At 44.7% G+C, this 20,677-nt stretch overlaps 1 protein-coding gene across 4 annotated transcripts in view; it reads left to right on the top strand.

The window, feature by feature from the left end:
• ANKH (ANKH inorganic pyrophosphate transport regulator) overlaps positions 1–20,677 on the top strand; it is a 156,920-nt gene that overhangs the window by 73,382 nt on the left and 62,861 nt on the right. The window contains exon 2 of one of the 4 annotated variants that reach the window (XM_015451221.4): positions 20,158–20,219. The exons of the other annotated variants lie outside the window; for them this stretch is intronic. Within the exon in view, the coding sequence (XP_015306707.1) occupies positions 20,158–20,219 (62 nt within the window). The remainder of the gene's footprint in view (positions 1–20,157; positions 20,220–20,677) is intronic. 4 annotated transcript variants of the gene reach the window in all.

Here is a 20,677-nt window from a genome sequence, read left to right as displayed (position 1 = left end):
AGACTTGCATCCAGGCATTTTTCTGTCACTCAGACAAGTAGTGCCAGGCACACATTGTTTCTGTGTACCACCTCCTACTTCCATTATCTCAGAACATACAGAGTACAGCAAAGGAAAACACAAGACCATGCCTTCCAAAGCACCAACAGAATTCCGTTTTCATTGCCTCACCTCGTGCAGAGGCAAATGCCATTATATTTCTTCAAAGGGCAATGCAGTTCTCAGTGCAACCCTAACATCATTCCAGGAAACAAAACAATCCACATGTTGGTTTACCAATCTCAAGGCCCCATCTGTTCAGGAGCAAGCTTCTTATGTGACTTGCAGCAAGCTCTCTCATCTGCTTCTGTAGCTGGTCACCTCTGTGGGAAAAATAATTGAACAGTATTGGAAGAAGCACTCTGCCTTTGGGAGTCAGCTTTTCACCACAGCACATTTCCAGATTAGAGCAGTTAGTAAACCTGGGGACATTTATCTTAAGACTGTGATCCAACAGTAAGCAAAAGGATTTTCTTTGGTAGTAGAACTATCAGATAATTAGGATACAAAAGAATAAATGAGAGGGAGAGAAGAGGCATTCAATGGAACATCCCCAGAGCCTCTTACGCATGCTCCCTGTGCTCCCCAAGCTGTCTTTAGCCCACGTTCATGGCCAGGGCCCCTCTCTGCACTTCACCTGCCTCCTTTCTGTGGTCCCCACTATAGCTACATCATGGGTTCACTGTCAGTGCTGAGCACACAGGAAGCTGCAGGGTATAGTTCCAGTATGAGAAATTCAGCTTTTTCCAGGTCTCCTCTGTGGCTAAAATAAGTGTCCTTTGAAAATAGACTCTGCTGCTCTAGAATAGGCTGGCTTTCCCAGTACACTTCCCAACAATGCCTTACCGCCCAAAGCTGTCAGGACTTCCTAGAGAATAAAGCCATGCAGTTAGTTGCATTGACTCTGTCTACATCCTACGAGGTTTGGTTCTCACCAGTGTAAAGAGATCTTAGCGATATTTCTGTTTATCCCAACAGATAAGTGTTGGCTAAGCAAACACATTTGCTTTGCAGGCCAGAATGGATCAGTGGATAGCATTACTTCTACTTAGAGAAAAACATTTTTCTCCCAGTGGGCGGTCGTCCCATTCATTGTTCAACAGTCAGCCACACAGAAATGCAGTGATAGCAAATGAAGAGGGAGAGGATTTACCGCCCCATGAGAGAGCAAACAGGGCAGGGAAATGATCCTGCCAGGGCCTCGCTTACTGCCCCCACCCAAGGCCACACAGCTGGCTGGGCCATTAGGTGTCCCTTGCAAACTTCCAGGACAAACTCACTTGGGGTTGGGTTTCTCCAGGGCAAGAGGAGCTGCAGCAGCGAAGGCGAGAACAGCACCATTGAGATTTGCAGCCACCATTCCTGCAAGACTCCCGGCCTGGCTGCTTGCCCTTTGCCTGTTTATTCTGCCTCTTCACCCTGGTGCATCTCCCATTACTCAGCCTCTTCCCACTTACCTTGCTGCACCGCCAGAGAACCGGCCACCAGGTGTCCAGTGGTCTCACTGCCTCTGATCCCCTGCAGTCCTCACCACACTGCCAGTTTAACATGGGCACAGCCCCTGGGAATTGGAGAAATACCCAAGAGCTACTGGGCAAAGCCACCATGGCTGAGGGACATTTAGGGGTTAGGTCTTTGGCTATGACTGAGTGGCAGAGGTGAGTCCTCACTGGGTCTACAGCAGCCCAGAGTGTCCCCGTGGGCCTCTGCAGCCCCAGAACTCTTAGATATCAGGATCAGAGCAGACCAAGTCCAAGGCAGCCTGGCTTTGCTGATGCATCCCTCCCTCCTTAAACTTTGGTAAGAGTGTCCACCTCTCTTATTTTAGGCATTGTTGTAACTAAGTGTTGTTTTATTTATATATATACATATACACACACACACACACTCACATACATGAGACGGAGTTTCTCTCTTGTTGCCGAGGCTGGAGTGCAGTGGCACAATCTCGGCTTGCTGCAACCTGCGGGACAGCGAGTCCCGGGTTTAAGCGATTCTCCTGCCTCAGCCTCCCGAGTAGCTGGGATTACAGGTGTCTGCCACCACATCCAGCTAATTTTTTGTATTTTTAGTAGAGTCAGGTTTTACCATGTTGGTCAGGCTGGTCTCAAACTCCTGAACTCAAGTGAACCACCTGCCTCAGCCTCCCAAAATGCTAGGATTACAGGCGTGAGCCACTGTGCCTAGCCCTGTTTTATTTTTATTTCACGTAACTTCAAGGATGAGTAGTCAGTTCGGGGTAGTGTTTTTAGCTTATGTTCACCAGCACCCAGCTGTCTTCTCAGCTAGAAAACCCCAGATGGTTCTTTCCTTTCGTCAGTGTTCATCAGCCTAGATAGAGCGGTGAAGGAGGTGCATTCCCCACTGTGAGGGAGATTCATCTGGAGAGGAGGGCCACTGGCCGCAGACAAGAAACAGATCTTAGTTCTCACGTCCAAATAAATGTTGGCTTTCACCCTCCTGTCCCATCATCACCAGTCTTGGTCCCAGACCAAGCACCTCTTACCTGCCACTCTGGCAAGAGTTGGTTTCCTAACTCTGTTTTTTGCCACTCTAGTCCACTATGCATATTCTTCCCAGATCGGTCTTCATAAATCCTCCACTCAGAAGCTTGCAGCCTTTCCTATCGCAGTCATATCCAATCTCAATTCCTCTGCCCAGTATAATGGGACTCGACTCTAGACACCTGACCTAATTTCTCTCCACTCCATGGACCCTTCCTTGAGCCAGCCTCTGTTCCTCTCTGAGCCCAGAGCACGCTGAGCCCGGGCACTCCCTGTACCCCCTCAGAGCCCTCCACCCTCTTCCCAAGGGATCCAGGACCCTCACCATCTTCAGCACAGGCAGCTTACTCTTGCTAATCAAATCAGTACCACCATTTTTGTCCTGTGCCTGTTCCATGTTCTCATCATGACCTCCTTGAAAGCAGGGACCAGCTTTTAAATGTCTTGTGTGTGGTCCATGGTTCTTGCCTAGTACAGTACCAGGCACAACAGGTACTGAACAAATCCTCCTTAGCCAAGCAATTGCTGGATGAGCCCCTTCCAGGATAGCATCTGCGTGGCAGAGGTTTGCTGGAGTAGAAGATAAAAGTTGGGAGGGCTCCCCAGGGAGAGGCTGGGGTAGACTTTTGACTTCATGAGCTATCACTGGAAGCTGCTTTTGAAAATGCAGAACTGGCATTCTTTGTACACACTGGGTGCTTTCCTTCCAAAGCTGTCAAATTCAATGAGGATAAATACTGAGAAATAAGTGGGCTTGATTTTGCTTAGCTTTTGACTAGGCAAAAGTCAAAAGCTGACTTTGGGGTAGCTGATTTATTCAAAACCAATTTTTATGCATTTTTTTACAGTCAGGGAACCATTTGTGTAAAAAGAAAACGAAGCTAAGAAAAGGCTTATTACAGCCGTAGGAGCTTGGGTAGGCAGCAGACGGACTTGGTGTAGGACTAGGTGCTTTTGAAACTACTTCACTGAGTCTAGATCTTTGCATTTTTTTATGGAAATCACTGAGCAACTACCACAGTTCCTCATTTTGCTGTTCCTGACCTCCCTGCTGAATGAGGAGTCATGAGATCTCAGGCAGTTTGGGTCAGCATGGCCGCCTCTTTAAGACTGAGCTCATGCACCCACCCCAGAGTTAAGGTTCTTCACATCCCTCTCTAGGCACCTGAAGGGGCCTAAGATAACACAGGTAGTAGGGGGAAACTCAGATATCAACCTGATGGTCCACATGATTTCCAACTTACGTGGCTGGATTTAGAGGCCAAAGTCCCAATTCTGCCACTAATAGCTTTATGGCCTTGGGTAAATTGTTTTTTCCCCTATGAGTCTCAATCATCTTGTCCTTCGCAAGAGCTAAGACCCTCTACCTTGCTAGGTTTTTCAAGAGGATTAATGAAGTGTGGTACCTCATGAGAAAATGCCCAGCACAGACCCTAATACACACAGGACGGTGAGTGAAAAGAGTTGGATCTTGGCCAGGCATGGTGGCTCACTCCTGTGATCCTAGTGCTTTGGGAGGCCAAGGCAGGTGAATCTCTTGAGGCCAGGAGTTCAAGACCAGCCTGGCCAACATGACAAAACCCTGTCTCTACTAAAAATACAAAAAATTAACTGGGCATGGTGACGCTCGTCTGTAGTCCAACCTACTCAGGGAGGCTGAGACAGGAGAATCGCTTGAACACTGGAAGCAAAGGTTGCAGTGAGCCGAGATCGCACCACTGCACTCCAGCCTGGGTGACTGAGTGAGACTCAGGGATGAATATGAAAATAATTTTAGGTTTCCACAGAGCAGTTTCTTTAAAATATATTTTACAAAAAGAAAGAAAAAGAAGAGAACCAGTGAGTAAGTGATTGGAGTCTCACTCCAGATATATTTTAATATTCTCTCCCTTTTCAAAATTTACAGCCAATGTCAACAAATACTTAGTTTGTCTAATCTTTTTGTGGTTTGCATAGAAGGTGGATTGAGTGTTTTTCAAAGTCGAGACTTCCTGTTTTTCCCGATCTGTGTTTTTCTCTTTTAATTCTTCATTTTTTGCATCAGCCAAGAACACATTCATATGGGACTAGTCTTAAGTTCCAAGTATGTTTGAGGGGTTTAAAAATTAGGTGATATAGTGGTTTATGTCATGTTTTATCTGTTTAGTGTACTTTTATCTTCATATGGTAGTAAGTAATTATGGAGAAACATTTTTGTTCTGTACTTTTAGAATGATGTGGGGAGGGAGGCGGAGTAGAAATCTTAATGCATTTTAACTTGTGAAGAAGCATCATATTCTATACTGGGGAATTGGAAGGTATCATAAGACTTACTTTAAAGCAGACTAAACTGTATTGTCAGAGCTGTTAATTTTACACAAAATGAAAATGTGAGCCAAGTGTGGTGGCTCACGCCTGTAATCCCAGCACTTTGGGAGGCTGAGGCAGGTAGATCTCTTGCACCCAGGAGTTTGAGAACAGCCTGGACAACATGGTGAAACCCCATCTCTACTAAAAATACAAAATTAGCCAGGTGTGGCGACACAAAACTATAATCCCAACTACTGGGGAGACTGAGGCTGGAGAATCACTTGAGCCCGGGAAGCGGAGGTTGCTGTGAGCTGAGATGGCGCCACTGCACTCTAGCCAGGCAACAGAGTGAGATCCTGTCTGAGAGAGAGAGAGAGAGAGGGAGAGAGAGAGAGAAAGTGTACTGCTCAAAATCCAAAATTATCATTGTTTTATTCTTAAAGTACAGTTTTAAAAATCTGCACTTTGCCAAGTTAACAAGTAATTTTAGGAGATTCTCTTTTACTCTCAGTCAAATAGAAAGAAATATTTACTGTGGTTTATTCCTTACTGTTAAAGAGAGGTTACCAAGCCAAACACTAAATACTTTAGAAAATTTCTAGATAAACACAGCTTAGAAATGGAGCTTAGCTTTTTTTTTTTTTTTTTTTTTTATCAGCACCATTCTGGAAGCACAACATGAATTTAGGGTAGTTGAATGGGACCTAAATGTGATGCAAGGATATTAAATTTGTTTTTAAAAAATGCATTTAACTCATAGGGAAGCTCAAAAATCAGACTTTGTAAAACAATTCTAACATTGAGGTTGGAACCGTTCTTGCATTCTTATGTAAACACTATGGTATATATGCTAACTGAGTTGTTGTTGTTGTTGTTGTTGGAGACAGGGTTTCATTTCCGTCGCCCAGGCTGGAGTGCAGTGGCGCAATCTTGGCTCATTGCAACCTCCGCCTCCAAGGTTCAAGCGATTCTTCTGCCTCAGCCTCCCAAGTAGCTGGGACTACAGGCACATACCACCATGCCTGACTAATTTTTGTATTTTTGTAGAGATGGAGTTTCACCTTGTTGGCCAGGCTGGTCTCTAACTCCTGGGCTCACGTGATCCACCTGCCTCAGCCTCCCAAAGTGCTGGGATTACAGGTGTGAGCCACTGTGCCTGGCCCCAGTAAGTTTAGATGTAGTTACGTCTGAAGAATCCAAGTGGCACTAAGGCATGTGAAGCACCTTTTTTTTTTTTTTTTTTTTTTTTCGTTTTTGCACAGCTGCTCAGGGAGCATTCCACATACCTTCGTTCTAAAGTTCCCTTTCCACTCATTTTGGTCAGCGTTATTAACCTGTGTGACTTGCATAGCTGTCCTCCTGTGTTTCTGTCTTAGCCTTTGTTACAGTGACAGTCCTTCTCTGTGTATTTCTCTCTGCCTTTCTACTGCCTTCTCCACCACTTTTTCCATCTTCAGCTCCTGAGTTCATCCTCCTTCTTGTCATATGAAAGTGCCTAATCCTTACGGCAGTTAATTCGTCAGTAATGAACAGATGCAAGCCCCTCATTCTGGGGCTTTGAGGGATATAAAGAAATGTTCAAATATACTTTGTGTGTGTGGCGTATTTGCCTGGCACCATGCTCTTTCATGAACAATGTACATGATGTGATAGCCATAAAAAATTAACGGTTTGTTTGGCCACCACGTCATGCACATTCATCAACCAAGAGATGGTGCCAGGCAGATACGCCACAATCATGAAGTATATTTGAATACATGAAGTAGTTCTTTGAGTCAATACATGACAGTGACAATCCCTGGGATAGGAGCAATCATGTGGCTTAGGCGGGTTAAGGAGGTTTCCTGAGGGAGGAAGGAATTGACCTTGTTCTCAGAGGATGGGCAGAAGACAAGAGGAAGGCATTCTGCTGGCATTCGTCTGGGTGAAGATAGCACAGCCAGGAAATCCAGAGGTTGGACTTGAAAACTTAGAGTTCTAACAAGGGCAGCACTAATAGTCCTGATAAGTTTTTAGGGCTCCAAGAAGCCTTCTTGGACCCAGCAGACTGGACTCAGTGCCTTCATGCTGTAATCAGACCGTTAGCATTGTTTTACCTATTTGTACCTATTTGTAAACCAATCATGATTTAGGTGCTGAAGTCCAAAAAAGGGAAGTAGGTCATGAAGGGCTTAAACCAACACCAATAGGAAAGTGAGTCCAACAGGGAGAAGATTCCTCTTTTCTCATGGCCAAAGTTGGGGGTTTGGGAGCCTCTCGGCTGTCTTTTGGCCAGCACATAACTCGTGATCTGTAGCCTTGTGTTTCAAACTGTCAGCATTCATAGTGTTTTTCAAGTGAGATGAGCAGGGGAGCTCCTGCCTAGAGATACCGTCGCAGGTGATTACTCAAAGCATGGCAGTGACCTGTTAACCTTTGCTTTGCCGGGTGCTTCCTCGGCTTTGCACCCTAGAAAATTAGGCATTTCATTTATTTTGTCTGCCTTGATAAAGATGCTTTCATTTTTTTCATTTTAAATTAATAAAAGTAGCATCTGCTCTGCTCTTTGTCATAGGTGAAACGATATGGAAGTGTATCAAGTTAATAATTGTCCCATTCCTGCCCCTCTTAATCCCACTTCTCCTAAAATAACCAGGATCAACAGCTTGGTGTATGTCAGTCTCCAGCCGTCTCTCAGCTCATACAAATATACTCACACATTTTTTAGGGTCTTTTTTTTATGTTTTTAACAGAACGAGAATATTCTGTATTGCTTGACTTGCAACTTACTTCTACTTGACACTGTTTCTTGGGCCTCTTTCTTTTTTTCTTTTTTTGAGATGGAGTCTCCCTCTGTTGCCCAGGCTGGAGTACAATGGTGCTATCTTGGCTCACTGCAACCTCCACCTCCCAGGTTCAAGCAATTCTCCTGCCTCAGCTTCCCAAGTAGCTGGGATTACAGGCGTGTGCCACCATGCCAGGCTAACTTTTGTATTTTTAGTAGAGACAGTTTCACCATGTTGGTTAGGCTGGTCTTGAACTCCTAACCTCAGGTGATCCACCCGCCTCAGTCTCCCAAAGTGCTGGGATTACAGGCATGAGCCACCATGCCCAGCCTGTTTCTTGGGCCTCTTTCTACTTCAGAACATTGACTTTCACTTCATGTTTGGTGGGTAACCTTCTGCCCTCTGGATGAACCATAATTATTTAACCTTTCCTATGTTGGTGGACACATGGATTATCAGTTGTGTGTCATGACAAAGAAAGCTTTCATGAATGTCTATTTGTACATGTCATTGTGTACTGGGGCTTTTGTTTAGATGGCTTTCTCATGGGGGATTACTGGATCAAGGAGTTGTCACACTTTTAATTGTAATACCTCTTGATATATTCCTTTTCCACACAATTATAGCAGTTTACACACCCACCAATACTATCTGACATTTCCCATTACTCCTTGCCTTTGCTAGCGCTAGGTTTTACCAGTTGTTTTAATTTTTAAAATTCGACAGCAATCTTGTTTCCGTTTTTCCTTCTCTGACTTTGGCTGAGGCAGTGTCTTTCATGTGTCTGTGCCCTGTGAGCATTGTTTCCTTCTGCGAGCCGCCTTCTCTGTAGTTAGTTAAATATCTGCTAAGGGAAGCACCCCTCACTAGTCTCCTCAATCACATTTTTCTTGTTTTTTCCTCCTATGTGGAGTTAAAACTCATTCTGCCCAAGTCCAAATAAAAATGTGAATCACTAGAATTCTGACTGGAACGCCATCAAATTTACAAATGAGTTCAGAAAGAGCTCTGACATGTTTATGAGATTATGTCTTCTCATCAAGGAACATAGTTTGCCTCTCCATTTATTCAGGTCTCATTTTATGAACTTTAATAAAATGCTGTGGTTTTCTTTATTTAGGAACTACTTCTTTAATTTATTTCCAGGAATTTTATAGTTTTGTCTCTTTTATACTGGGAGTGACACAGTTTATGAGTCTGATATCAGTCTAATAAGACCCAAGAATGTGCCATCAAAGACAAAGAAAAATAGACTTTATTTTTTTTCTCTTTCTCCCTGATACAGAATTTTTTTTTTTTTTTTTTTTTTTTTTTTTTTTTTTTTTTGAGACAGAGTCTCACTTTCTTACCCAGGCTAGAGTGCAGTGGCGTGATCTCAGCTCACTGCAACCTCCGCCTCCTGGGTTCAAGCGATTCTCCTGCCGCAGCCTCCTGAGTAGCTGAGGTTACAGGCATCCACCACCACGCCTGGCTAATTTTTTGTTTTGTTTTTAGTAGAGATGGGGTTTCACCATCTTGGCCAGGCTGGTCTTGAACTCCTGACCTCATAATCCACCTGCCTCTGCCTCCCAAAGTGCTGAGATTACAGGCGTGAGTCACCGCGCCCGGCCGATACAGATTACTTTTAAATAATAGACATATACTAAGGAGTTTTATTAGAATACAAAGAGAGTTTTTCTCTTAACATATTTATATTAAAATTTTCCTACATGATGTTTTAAAATAACAATTTCAATTTCAGTTTCAACTGGTGTATTAGTTTTTGCATTGCTGTAAGGAAATGCCTGAGACTGGGTAACTTATAATGAGAAGAGGTTTAATTGGCTCATGCTGTTGCAGGCTGTACAGGAAGCATAGTGCTGGCATCTGTTTGGCTTCTGGGGAGGCCTCAGGAAGCTTCCAATCATGGCAGAACTTGAAGGGGGAGTAGTCTAACCACATGGTGAGAGCAAGAGAGGGAGGAGAGGAAGGTCCCAGACTTTTAAACAACCAGATCTTGCATGAGTTGAGCAAGAACTCACTCATCACCATGGTGCTGAACCATTCCTAAGGGATCCACCCCTAAGATCCTCTCATCTCCCTCCAGGCCTCAGCTCCCACACTGGGAATCACATTTCAGTGTGAGATTTGGAGGGAACAAACATCCAAACCATATCACCTGGTAGGATTTAGTATTTGTACCTATGGATATTCGTCTTTTTTGTTTTGGGGTCTCTGATTAGATATCTCACAGATCTCAAAAAGACTTAAATAACTGTGTTTGGGCAGTGGATATTTTGGGGGAGAGCTTCACTGTCTGCTCTAAACCCTCAGCTGTCAGAAACATGAGCAGAAATGAAGGAAAAGTCCAAGCCACCGCACGTGGCAGATTGAAGGTGGTCTCCAGAGTCACTGGAAGAGTGCTGACCAATAGAGCTTTCCACAGTCCAGTATCCTGCTGTTGGTGGGCACATCACAAATCTTCCTCTGTTTGGAGTTGTTAAGGCCTTGATTGGGGGTTGTGCTAACTTCAGCAAGTGCCTTTTCCAGGGCCTCACTTGCTCATTTTAGGTGAGAATTAGGAGGTAGAGAAGAGTAATCCATCACTGAGATACCTTCCTTTTCTTTGGAGATCTCCCTGAAGGCTTCAGTCCTGGGAGTGTTCTTGAGCTGCTTGTCCTGTAGGATTTCTTTACCCAGACTTCCAGTTAGAGGTTGGCCAGGCCAACACTCTGTCACTAGATACCATGACCCTGCTCCTTACTCTGTTTAGAGGGAAATGTCTCCAACAGCATGACTTACATTCTTTATGAGGGCACTCCAGTTCCCCAAACTAGGTAACCATGACATTAAAATAACCACTTCTTTTAATGATAATTATTTTTCATACTTAATTGCCTGGGCAGGTAATAAAAGCATTTCTTTGTGAGGCCATGCACTGCTGCTCACCAGCTTTGCCAGCCTGATGATGGTAGGGACTTGTTTATCCTACCCCCACCACCCCACCCTCTTCAGTGTTGAGGTGAGGAGGAAGGAGCACCAGGCAGGCTGGCAGTCTCACTGGTTCTATTCTGCAGTACTATATATTAATCAGGAACCTGGGGCAGGGCATGGAATCTTTTTGAGCTTCAATTTCCATATCCACATCATGGGAATTTTCAGTTCTTACCCTGTTATGTTGTTAGATAAAACTTACCTTGTTACCTTGTTAGATAAAACCAGTAAGGTAACATGTGAAGTCATGTTCAAGAATGTGAAGTCATGTTCAAGAATGTGCAGTACTGCGTATATAAGAGTTTGTTACTCTTCATGGGATCTGTAAATGTTTCTTGGATGAATTCATGTATTCCACCAACAAATACGCCTTCTGATGCTGCAGCATCCCCCCAGGGCCCTGAGGGCAAGGTGGAGGACAAAGCTTCCTCCTTTCCCTGGGTCTCCTTGGTCCCCTTACCCATGTAGATGAAAGGGCTGGAGCAAGACACCTCTTCGGCTACTCTAATTTTCAGAAACAAGGTCTGAGTCACAATGAATCTGGATTTACAGAGTGAAGCACAGCATGGGCACTTACTACCTCCTGTATCATGTATGCATGAAATAGCAAGTGATAAAAATGAATTCATTTTCCCATCTTTAGCAATTTTCAAAGCACTTTAATTTTATTCACATTATTCTCTAGCTTATTACATTATCATGTCACTTTTTAAGGTGAAAAACCTTAAGTAAAGCATGGATATCATCATAGACAAAATAAATTCAGGACATATAATTCTTAAATTGCTGTTGCAACCAGTGACAGTGTTGACTCTGCAAATTTTGGGGGTGCCATGATCATATCCTTTGTCCTTTCTTGTATTGTGTTCTAAACAGCTTAATTCAGTGAGATAATTTTACTTCACCTGGAATACCATGCATCAATAATTTAAACCAATAATAGCAGCGTAGGATGGCGAGGTAATGACATTCCTACTTGCACACAGCAAAGCAAATGCTGAAGACAGCCTTGTCACAATTAAGTAAAATAGTGCTATTTTTATTTTGCTGAGATTCCTATCTCCGTGTGTGTGTGTGTGTGTGTGTGTGTGTGTGTGTGTGTGTGTGTGTAGAATGGTGGCGACTCTCTTCTGTGCTGCGGTGTCTTCTCTTGTTCTGATAGTTGTAGGCGGTGTTACTGATTCCTAACAGATGGCTCAGTGAGACTGGTCATGGGCTGAGCAGACTATTTTGTTTAATGACTGCTTCTAACTCTCTCTCACCTCCTGAAAACAACCAGATCAAGCACCCCAGACCCTTAGAACTCATTCACAAAACTTGATGTGTGCCAGTTACATAAATACCAACAGTGAGTTCTAATGGATCCCTTACGCAGAAATAAATGAACCCCGCAGCTGAGAAGTGAAGAAAACTTTGGACAAATTAAACATCCTTGTATAATATGCTCTGCCATGTACAAAAGGAGCTGCTAAAGGTTCTCGTCCTTATCTTCAGTAGGCTGCTATAGGGGTTCTCTTGGCATCCCCACTGCTCTGGTGATGGTGAGCAGGTGCATGAGCTTTGCAAGATGGCCTGTGTGGTGCTGGATTTACAGGTTTCAAACTCTTCACCAAGCCTCACAGTCATGATTGCACAATATAATTGACCTGATTTCTTTTATTCTCATTTTCTTGGCATGGCTCAGATATATTAAATACGTCTTTAGTCACACTCAGTTCAGCCTTTACATCTACGCCGTAATGCTTGTTGTACAGTACTGTTTAAAAAATAATCTTTACTTTAGGATCTTTGGAATTTTTTGTAAAGATAGTCTTTAGTCAAAAGTTCTCTTTGATCTGATAGCTAGTCCTCTCTGTTTAAAGTATTGCTGGTAGGCAGAATTCAGCACCAACTATAATCTCTAATTCAAAGTAAAGGGTTTCACTTTACTTTGGTTTTAGTATAATAGAATGAGGGTTAGGATCGCTAGCTGTGAAGCCAGGCTCTCTGGATTTTTCTCTGAGCTTTGTGTCTGCCCTGGATGAGTGATTTCGCCTCTCCATACATCAGTTTCCTCCCCAGTAAACTGGGGAATAAAAATATCTCCCTCACCGTGTTGTCAGGGGAAGGTAAGATCTTAGAATAGAGTCTGCCGCAGCATGAGCACTCAGTCAGTGCTAGCTGCTGAGATCGTCATCATCATTATCATGGTCACTGGATTTCTTAAGGTCCAAATGCAAATGGGCCTTCACTCTTTTTTCACTTCGTATAAACACACTTACAAACGTCCGTGGAAGGCAGTAGACGATACAGCTTGAAGTTGCCCTTGAGTCAGAAGAAGGAATGGAGATTCTGAGCTGCTCAGGATCCACAACCACAGTTAAGGCACTGGGGTCATCAAGAAAAAAGTCTACCACCAAGCAGGGAGACAGCAGGTAGAGAGAGTTGGTTAAAAGACTCCCAGGATCCCAGACGTAAACCTGTATTCCAGATTGTTGTTTATGGAGTTGGTGCTGGTGTTTCAAAATTTGGGCAGAATCTTGAGGTATTAACTAATCAATACCATTTGAGAACCATCTCTCTTTATAAGTATAAAAAATCAGGAAATGTGAGCATTTCACTAACAGGAAAGCTGCAAGATTGAGGTGGGGAATAAGCATTCTTAAATGGCACAGGAAGCGTTGGGGTTTAAATACACTACAACTTTCATGGTAGCAATCCTTTCTTGTCAGGCCCTCTACAATCTTTAATTGAGGTTAAATGTAGCTGGGTGAATAAGCTTCATGTTTCATGAGCGATCAGGAGGATTCAAAGAGGGTCTTAGGACACTAAGTCTACCCCTTCATGACGGAGCATATTTTCATATTAAGAGGTCATACGGGAAAATGCTTTTTGTTTTCTCCTGACGTGTTGAAGACACCAACAGGAGAAAGGTGAGTTAGCCAAACGTCGTCATACCCTGCCTAGTTGTTTGTCCCTGTTCTTTATGGAAGCTCCTCCCCAGGTGTGGGAGGTGACTGAAAACACCAGTGTTGTATTTTGGACTTGCCCAATGTTGTCTTGGGGTTTTCAGGAAGCACTAAATATGGACAGCACCACACAGAGCAGTCACTTTGACTCCTAGAGGGACCAGGTTCCATTTGACTGCTGCTCCCCCGAACCACAACCTCATGTGTGGGCGTGAAGTTCTTGGCTGAAGCTCTAGCTAAACAGAGTGAGGGAGTCTCATTTAGAGCTGTATAGATCCCTGGGAAAATAAAGCATGGCTGGAAAACTACCGGGAAGACAAATGATCCAATTTAACCCAAGCCACTTTTCAAAACTCAGACCAGCAGAACAATAACAGTGGAAAATTACAGGAACCCAGGCTCCTTGAGAGGACCGAAATCCAAAATTGCTGATTCTCCTCATCTTTGGAAGAAGCTCTTCTCACAGGTAACTGTGCCTGCACATGTACTTCCGACTTTTCCACGGGTCCACACATGTACAATTTCTGAGGACTTAGGGTGTAAGGCAGGTTTTAAAACTAGATTTCATCTACTACAATGGTCAGTTTCCTTGATGTCATCATAAGTATAATGAGATCGTTGAAGCTGTAGATGGAGGAGTTGTCTTTTGTCAAAAGGATTAGATAGCAGCCCAGGCTGGTTCCGAACGAGATAAAATAATTACCTGGCTCTTAGGTATCATTGTTTTTTCTAGTCCAGGATGAGGCAAGTGAAGGAAGTATTCGTCTTACTGAAAGTCAAAAATGCAACTTTCAACATTTCACATAATAATCTCTTGCTATTTTAGGGAACAGTATCAGCTTCCAACTGGACACCCTTTTTTGTGGAAGAATTTGAAAAGATGTTTCCATATGAGAAACATGATTTTGTTTTGTTTTGTTTTGAGACAGAGGCTAACTCTGTTGGCTGGGCTGGAGTACAGTGGTGCGATCTCAGCTCACTGCAACCTTGCCTCCCGGGTTGAAGCGATTCTCCTGCCTCAGCCTCATGAGTAGCTGGGATTACAGGCATGTGCCACCACGCCCAGCTAATTTTTGTATTTTTAATAGAGACAAGGTTTCGCCACGTTGGCCAGGCTGGTCTTGAACTCCTGACCTCAGGTGATCCACCCAGCTCGGTCTCCCAAAGTGCTGGGATTACAGACGTGAGCCACTGCGTCTGGCCCTTGATTTTATTTTCTAACCATGTGGTCATGAATGTGCATAACAAGGTCAGCACCCAGCAGCCCTTGGCAGGTCTTGACTTGCATGGTCACCTCTCCTGAACGCCCTGTCACCCGTCCAGGCACCCATCATTCACAGTGAAAGGTGGTTCTCTGTCAGCGGCACACTCAGCTTCTCCAGGGTCTGGTCAGGAAAAAAAAAAAAAAAAGCTGTTATCCTTTGAATGTGAACTTCTGATTTCCTCCTCATGGCGACTAACTTCTGTTACAAGATTTGACTCCATAATGGAACAGCTTGTCCTCTATCCCAATTGACATCCAAAAAGAGTTGAAAAAAGTCTTTACTTTCACTTTACACCAAGGCAGCTAATTATGTGGCCCATTGCTGCATTCTGTTCATGTCCGTGTGTCTGCAGTTAAGCAACCTGGGTGCTCAGTGTGGCTTGGTGGAAATGGTCATGGAAGACCTACCCATCTATTGAGAAGTGATCAGAACTACATGAATAGGTACAGTGACATTGTCAGCACTTTGCTTATTTTAAGTTCATAGATTCTACCCAAAAAAAGTATGGGTTTTTCATTCAGAAGTCTAAACCTACAGTTAGAAGACTTTATTTACGAATGGCCAGACATAAGTTTTGTATCACAGTTAATACACATTCGTTTGTACATGTATTGGGTTTCAAGCATTGTGCTAAGTAAATGCAGAAAAACTGGTGACAAATAAGCCGAGTCCCTGCCTCAAGGAGGTAACAGACTGGTGATATGGGTGGTCGGGTGAGCAGGTAACCGCTGTACACCCTGATGAGGGCAATAACAGGGTCTCGGATCTGCACAGGGGGCTGCAGAGCACAGAGGAGGGAAGACAAGAAAGAGAGGGGGAACTAGAGGATGTTGGGAGTCAAGAGAGGGTTTCTTAACAGGATGGAAGAGACTTTTGCCTGTGTAAACATTGATGAGAAAGCCAGTCAAGTAGCAAAGATCAGACAAAAAAAAGAAGGAGATGGTGGATTTGAACAAGGCTCCTGAAACGGTCAGAGGAACATAAAGGTAGAGCCCCAGATGGATGGCCCCACTCTCACCCTGGTCAGGCCCACCTTTCTTTTGTGACAGGAGGGAGGAGGTGAGGAAGAGCTTAGGTCATATGTGTTTCGTTGAGTTTTGTAGTTTCAGAGAGAGAAGCAGTAAAAAATTTAGTTTCTACCGGATGGATTCCACATTCCAGATGAATAAGAGGTGAGGTTATCTGCTGAGTAAGAAGGAGTGCATCTCAAAGTCTTCCCAGCTTAAGACTACTGAGAGCCAGGAATGGGAAAGACTAGAGAGGTAATTGGGCAGCTGACAGCATGCGGGGGGCGTTGGAAACCATGAGTGAGCAGTGGCAGCAGACTGTGTGGCTGTGTGTTCATTTCTAGCAACTCTCAAAGCCCAAGTAGAATTCTACAAATACAGTTAAGGGTGGAATAGGTCAGTCAGGTGAATCCAAGGCTAGAGATTTGCAGGCAGTGAGTCGTGGGTTTTGGCAAGGGTGGGGTTAAGTGATGACCCTGAAGTGCAGGCTGCAATAGTAAGGAAGGGAAGACAGGAGGAGCAATGAGAGGGAAAGTGGGGAGTCGAGAGAGTGCCAAGCTTAATGAAGTTTAGAATCGAGGGAGTGGGAGAAACAGAGAGAGCTGAAAGGGCAGAAATTGCAGCCGGAGATTTTAACTGAAATTTGAGAAGTGGAGCAACTCTGGATCATGAAGGCAAAGGTGTGGCCACAAGAGTGGGCGCTTGAAGCAGAGTAGAGAAGGACACTGGCATGCATGAAGTCAAAGAACTCAGAGGGCATTGGGTGGGTTGACCAGATGGATATTGAATTGCCTTCCCTGCAGAGTTGAGATGCAGAGGAGACTCCGAGCCAAGTGGCAGGGTCCCCAGTGAAAATCGAAGGGACTAGAAGGGATTGACTTCTCCATTTGGAACTCTACGATGAGAGAGGAATATGGCTAGGGGTATGAATCTCAAAAAAGCAGGGAGTTTGCAGGAGAGCAGAGATGCATCGGCTGGAATGGTGTGGACAGCAAGAATGCACACCTACCTCCAGGACTGCAAGGATCTGGAGGACCCCAGGTGCCCTCACCCTCCTGTTGCCCAGCTCTGGGGTTGCCAGGAATTTCGGCTGCTGGGTGGACAGCAGCAGTCAAAGGCCACATAGTGCCATCTCAGGTGGAGGTGACACAAGTGGCAGAGGCAGGGAGGTGCTGTTCATTGGAGCAGGACTGCAGGGCATTTGCTCAGGGCCTTATAACCACGATGGAACCTGCAGGAAGCATGGGAAGGAACATTCTCTTCCAAAGGCCCAGAGGAATCAGACTAGGTGACCACTCTGTTACTGTGGCCGGGGTGGGCTCATGGGCCCAACTTATGTACTGAACCCCAAAAGATAATCTGTCTACACATCAGTGCTTCGTAGGTTTCCCAGACAGGAGATGAGCTGAGCAGTTTGTACACCAGACCTCTCAGGGAGGATGGGTTACCACCTGGACCCATGTCCCAGGGGCACAGCACTCCTTCCCACTTGCAAGAAATGCTTGTTGCTAGCATGAGCATAAAATGACTGGCAGGATCGGGGGTGAGTTGGGCCTCCTGTCCTGAGGAATCTCAGACTGCAGTATAAAGATATTTCCGGTCTCTAGATCTGAAGTTTACAATGTTGGCATCTCTTTTGGGATTTAATGATCTAGACAGCTCATACCAGGGAGATCAGTTCATATCTGTGGGATTTGGTAAACATTTCCGTGGAGGTTATATATTTTACTTTTTAATATCCTGTGGTTTTGTTAACTTACTGTGGAAAAAATAAATCAGGCAACAGAACACAGTGAACCTGGTAGATACTGGGAGATACAAAGCCCTGCATGACCCATTCAGTGCTTTCTGGACCCAGATATGTTTGGGGTTTTTTGTTTGTTTTTGTTTTCGAGATGGAGTTTTGCTCTTGCTGCCCAGGCTAGAGTGCAATGGCGCAATCTCAGCTCACTGCAACCTCCTCCTCCCGAGTTCAAGCAATTTTCCTGCCTCAGCCTCCAGAGTAGCTGGGATTACAGGCTCCTGCCACCATACCCGACTAACGTTTTTTGTACTTTTAGTAGAGAGAGGGTTTTGCCATGTTTGGCAGGCTGGTCCCAAACTGCTGACTTCAGGTGATCCACCTGCCTCAGCCTCCCAAAGTGCTGGGATTATAGGTGTGAGCCACTGCCCCGACCCCAGATATGTTTTTAAGTCAGCCATTCCGTGTTGCTAAGTACCCATTGTGTAAAGAAGACTGATCTGAAATGCCTTGTGCCGTGCATCTGGGGCCAGACCCAGGCTGTGATTAAAGGGCAGCTTCATATTTACAATTGTTGGAGTGCTGTTAAATCTGGCTCTAATCTAAAGTAAAGTGTCTTTACTTTGGAAGCCCCATGAATGTTTAGAGACTCGCCTTTAAACAGTGAACCTCTGCCCTGGTGAATGTCTTGGCCATCTGCCTCAAGGCCTAATTCATGCTGGAGACATCCTAGACACTTTTTTAGCTGAATTTCATGACCATAGCTATTCCTCTTTACCAGACAGAGCAACTTCTTCCTGGTGTTGGCTAGAGATGCAGCAGTATTTGGGATTGACATTAACCGAAGAACACTTCCTATCTAACTGACTGAACTACAGCACACTCTCAACACCGACATGACCGAGAAGGCTCCCCACATCCTTCGTATGTTTAGATTTACTCCTAGTGCACTGTGGGGCTGAAGCGTGGACTCTTTTTTCCTATCTCAGTTCTTTCTACATGATCTCGTTCAGTCCCCTGGCTTTAAATTCTACCTGTAGGCCGATGACCTCCAAATATATATCCACAGCCCAGACAGACCCTCCGGACTCCAGACTCACAGAGCTGAGTCTCTCACACAACTTCTCTCTTTGGAATCCTAATGGGTATCTCAAATCCAATATGAGGCTGCCAATGGAGCTCTTGCTTTTTCCTCTGAAATCTTCCCTCTCTCATTTCCTCAACCCAGAGAATTGCTGCAGCGCTTGATGAGTGACTCAAGCCAGAAAGCTCAGCAGTCGTCATCAGGTTCTGCCTCTTTCTCATGCCCGGGAGGATGTGGAGGGCGGCCCCTTGCCCACGCTCTGCTCCCTGGGAAGAATCGTGGGAAGCATGAGCCAGGCATCAGGACCCAAGCCAAGTGTAGTCCCTGCCACACCCATTTGCTTTCCCTCCCACGAGCTCTCCAGTCAGGCCACTCTACCTCTCCACTACTCACCTCGCCCAAGCCGCACCTTGTCTGGCCTGGGTTACCGTGGGGCCCTTGGCCTCTGTGTCTCGCATCCCTCTCCAGCCCACTTCTATCACCAAGGCCAGTGGCAGCCCCTGTCCCGCTTCTGCCTAGACCTTTAATGGCTTCCCACTGCTCTTCCAGCAACATACATGTTCTTCACCACCACCTAGAATGATCTCACCATTGCCTGCTTTTCCAGATCCACCTTCTACCCATCTCTATTTCTCTTACTGGCCTCCCTTCTGTTCCTTAAACATACTAAGCCCTCCTGCAGGCCTGAACCTGCCTCCAGCTCTTTATGCACCTGGCTCACTCTTGGTCTTTGGGTCCCAGCTCAAACATCACCTCTTTAGAGGGGTTGCCTTGTCTACCTAAATGAGCTCCTGCAAAAAATGTCCAGCCATTGGCATATAGCAGGCCCCCTTATCCATGGGTTCACATCTGCAGGTTCAGCTACCTGCAGTCAACCAGAGTCTGAAAATTGTGCAGTATTTTGAGAGAGAGACCACATTGACATAACTTTTATTACAGTATATTGTTATAATTGTCCTATTTTATTATTGTTGTTGTTACTCTTACTGTGCCTAATTTATAAATTAGACTTTGTCATGCTTTGGGAGGCAGAGGCAGAAGGATCACTTGACCCCAGGAGTTTGGCCGAAACCAGCCAGGGCCACACAGCAAGACCCCAACTCTATAAAAAAATTAAATAAAAATAAAAAATTAGCCAAGTGTGATGGTGCACACCTGTAGTGCCAGCTGCTCGGGAGACTGAGGCAGGAGGATCGCTTGAGCTCAGGAGGTTGAGGCTGCAGGGTGAGCTGTGATTTTGCCACAGTACTACAGCTTGGGTGACAGAGAAAGGCCCCATCTCAAAAAAAAAAAAAAATGGGACTTTATCACAGGTGTGTGTATGTATAGGAAAAAACATAGTATATATAGAGTTGGGTACCATCTAAGGTTTCAGGCATCCATTGGGGGTATTAAAACATACTTTCTGTGAATAAGGGGCACCTATGTATTTTTTTGTCTTCAGTACATATCACAGTAAATGTTTATTCTATTTGTATACATTTTATTTCATTCTTCCAAATATTTATTGATCATCTATCTTGAGATGCCCCCTGCCCCCAGGTTGCAGGTCTGCGGATGTAGCAGTGAAACGAAGGTCTCTGCTTCCTGGAGCTTACATTCAGGTAGGGCAGTCAGGTGAGAAAATAAATAACAAGTAAAGTTGTGATACAACGTTAGGAAGTGAACATGTGATGATGAAAAACAGGGTGAGCAAACAGAGACAGATAAAGCAAACAGTAGGTAACTGAAGGATGTGTAATAACTTAATGATTAGCCAGGCATTGTGGCGGGCTTCTGTAATCCTAGTTACTCGGGAGGCTGAGGCAGGAGATTTGCTTGAGCCTGGGAGGTGGAGATTGCAGTGAGCCAAGATTGCACCACTGTACTCCAAGCCTGGGCGACAGAGCACAACTCTGTCTCAAGGAGAAAAAACAAAACAAAACAAAAAAATCCTTAATGAATGAGAAGAAATCACCACAAATAAATGGGCGACAGGTGCTTTATTCAATAAGTGCTTTTGAAGTAATAAACTAGTTGGAGGCAATTAGTTTTAATGCATAACTCACTTCCTAAGTTTCAG

Source organism: Macaca fascicularis, chromosome 6 (assembly GCF_037993035.2).
Source record: "Macaca fascicularis isolate 582-1 chromosome 6, T2T-MFA8v1.1".
NCBI lineage: Eukaryota > Metazoa > Chordata > Mammalia > Primates > Cercopithecidae > Macaca > Macaca fascicularis.
This window is presented reverse-complemented; position numbering and strand designations above follow the sequence as displayed.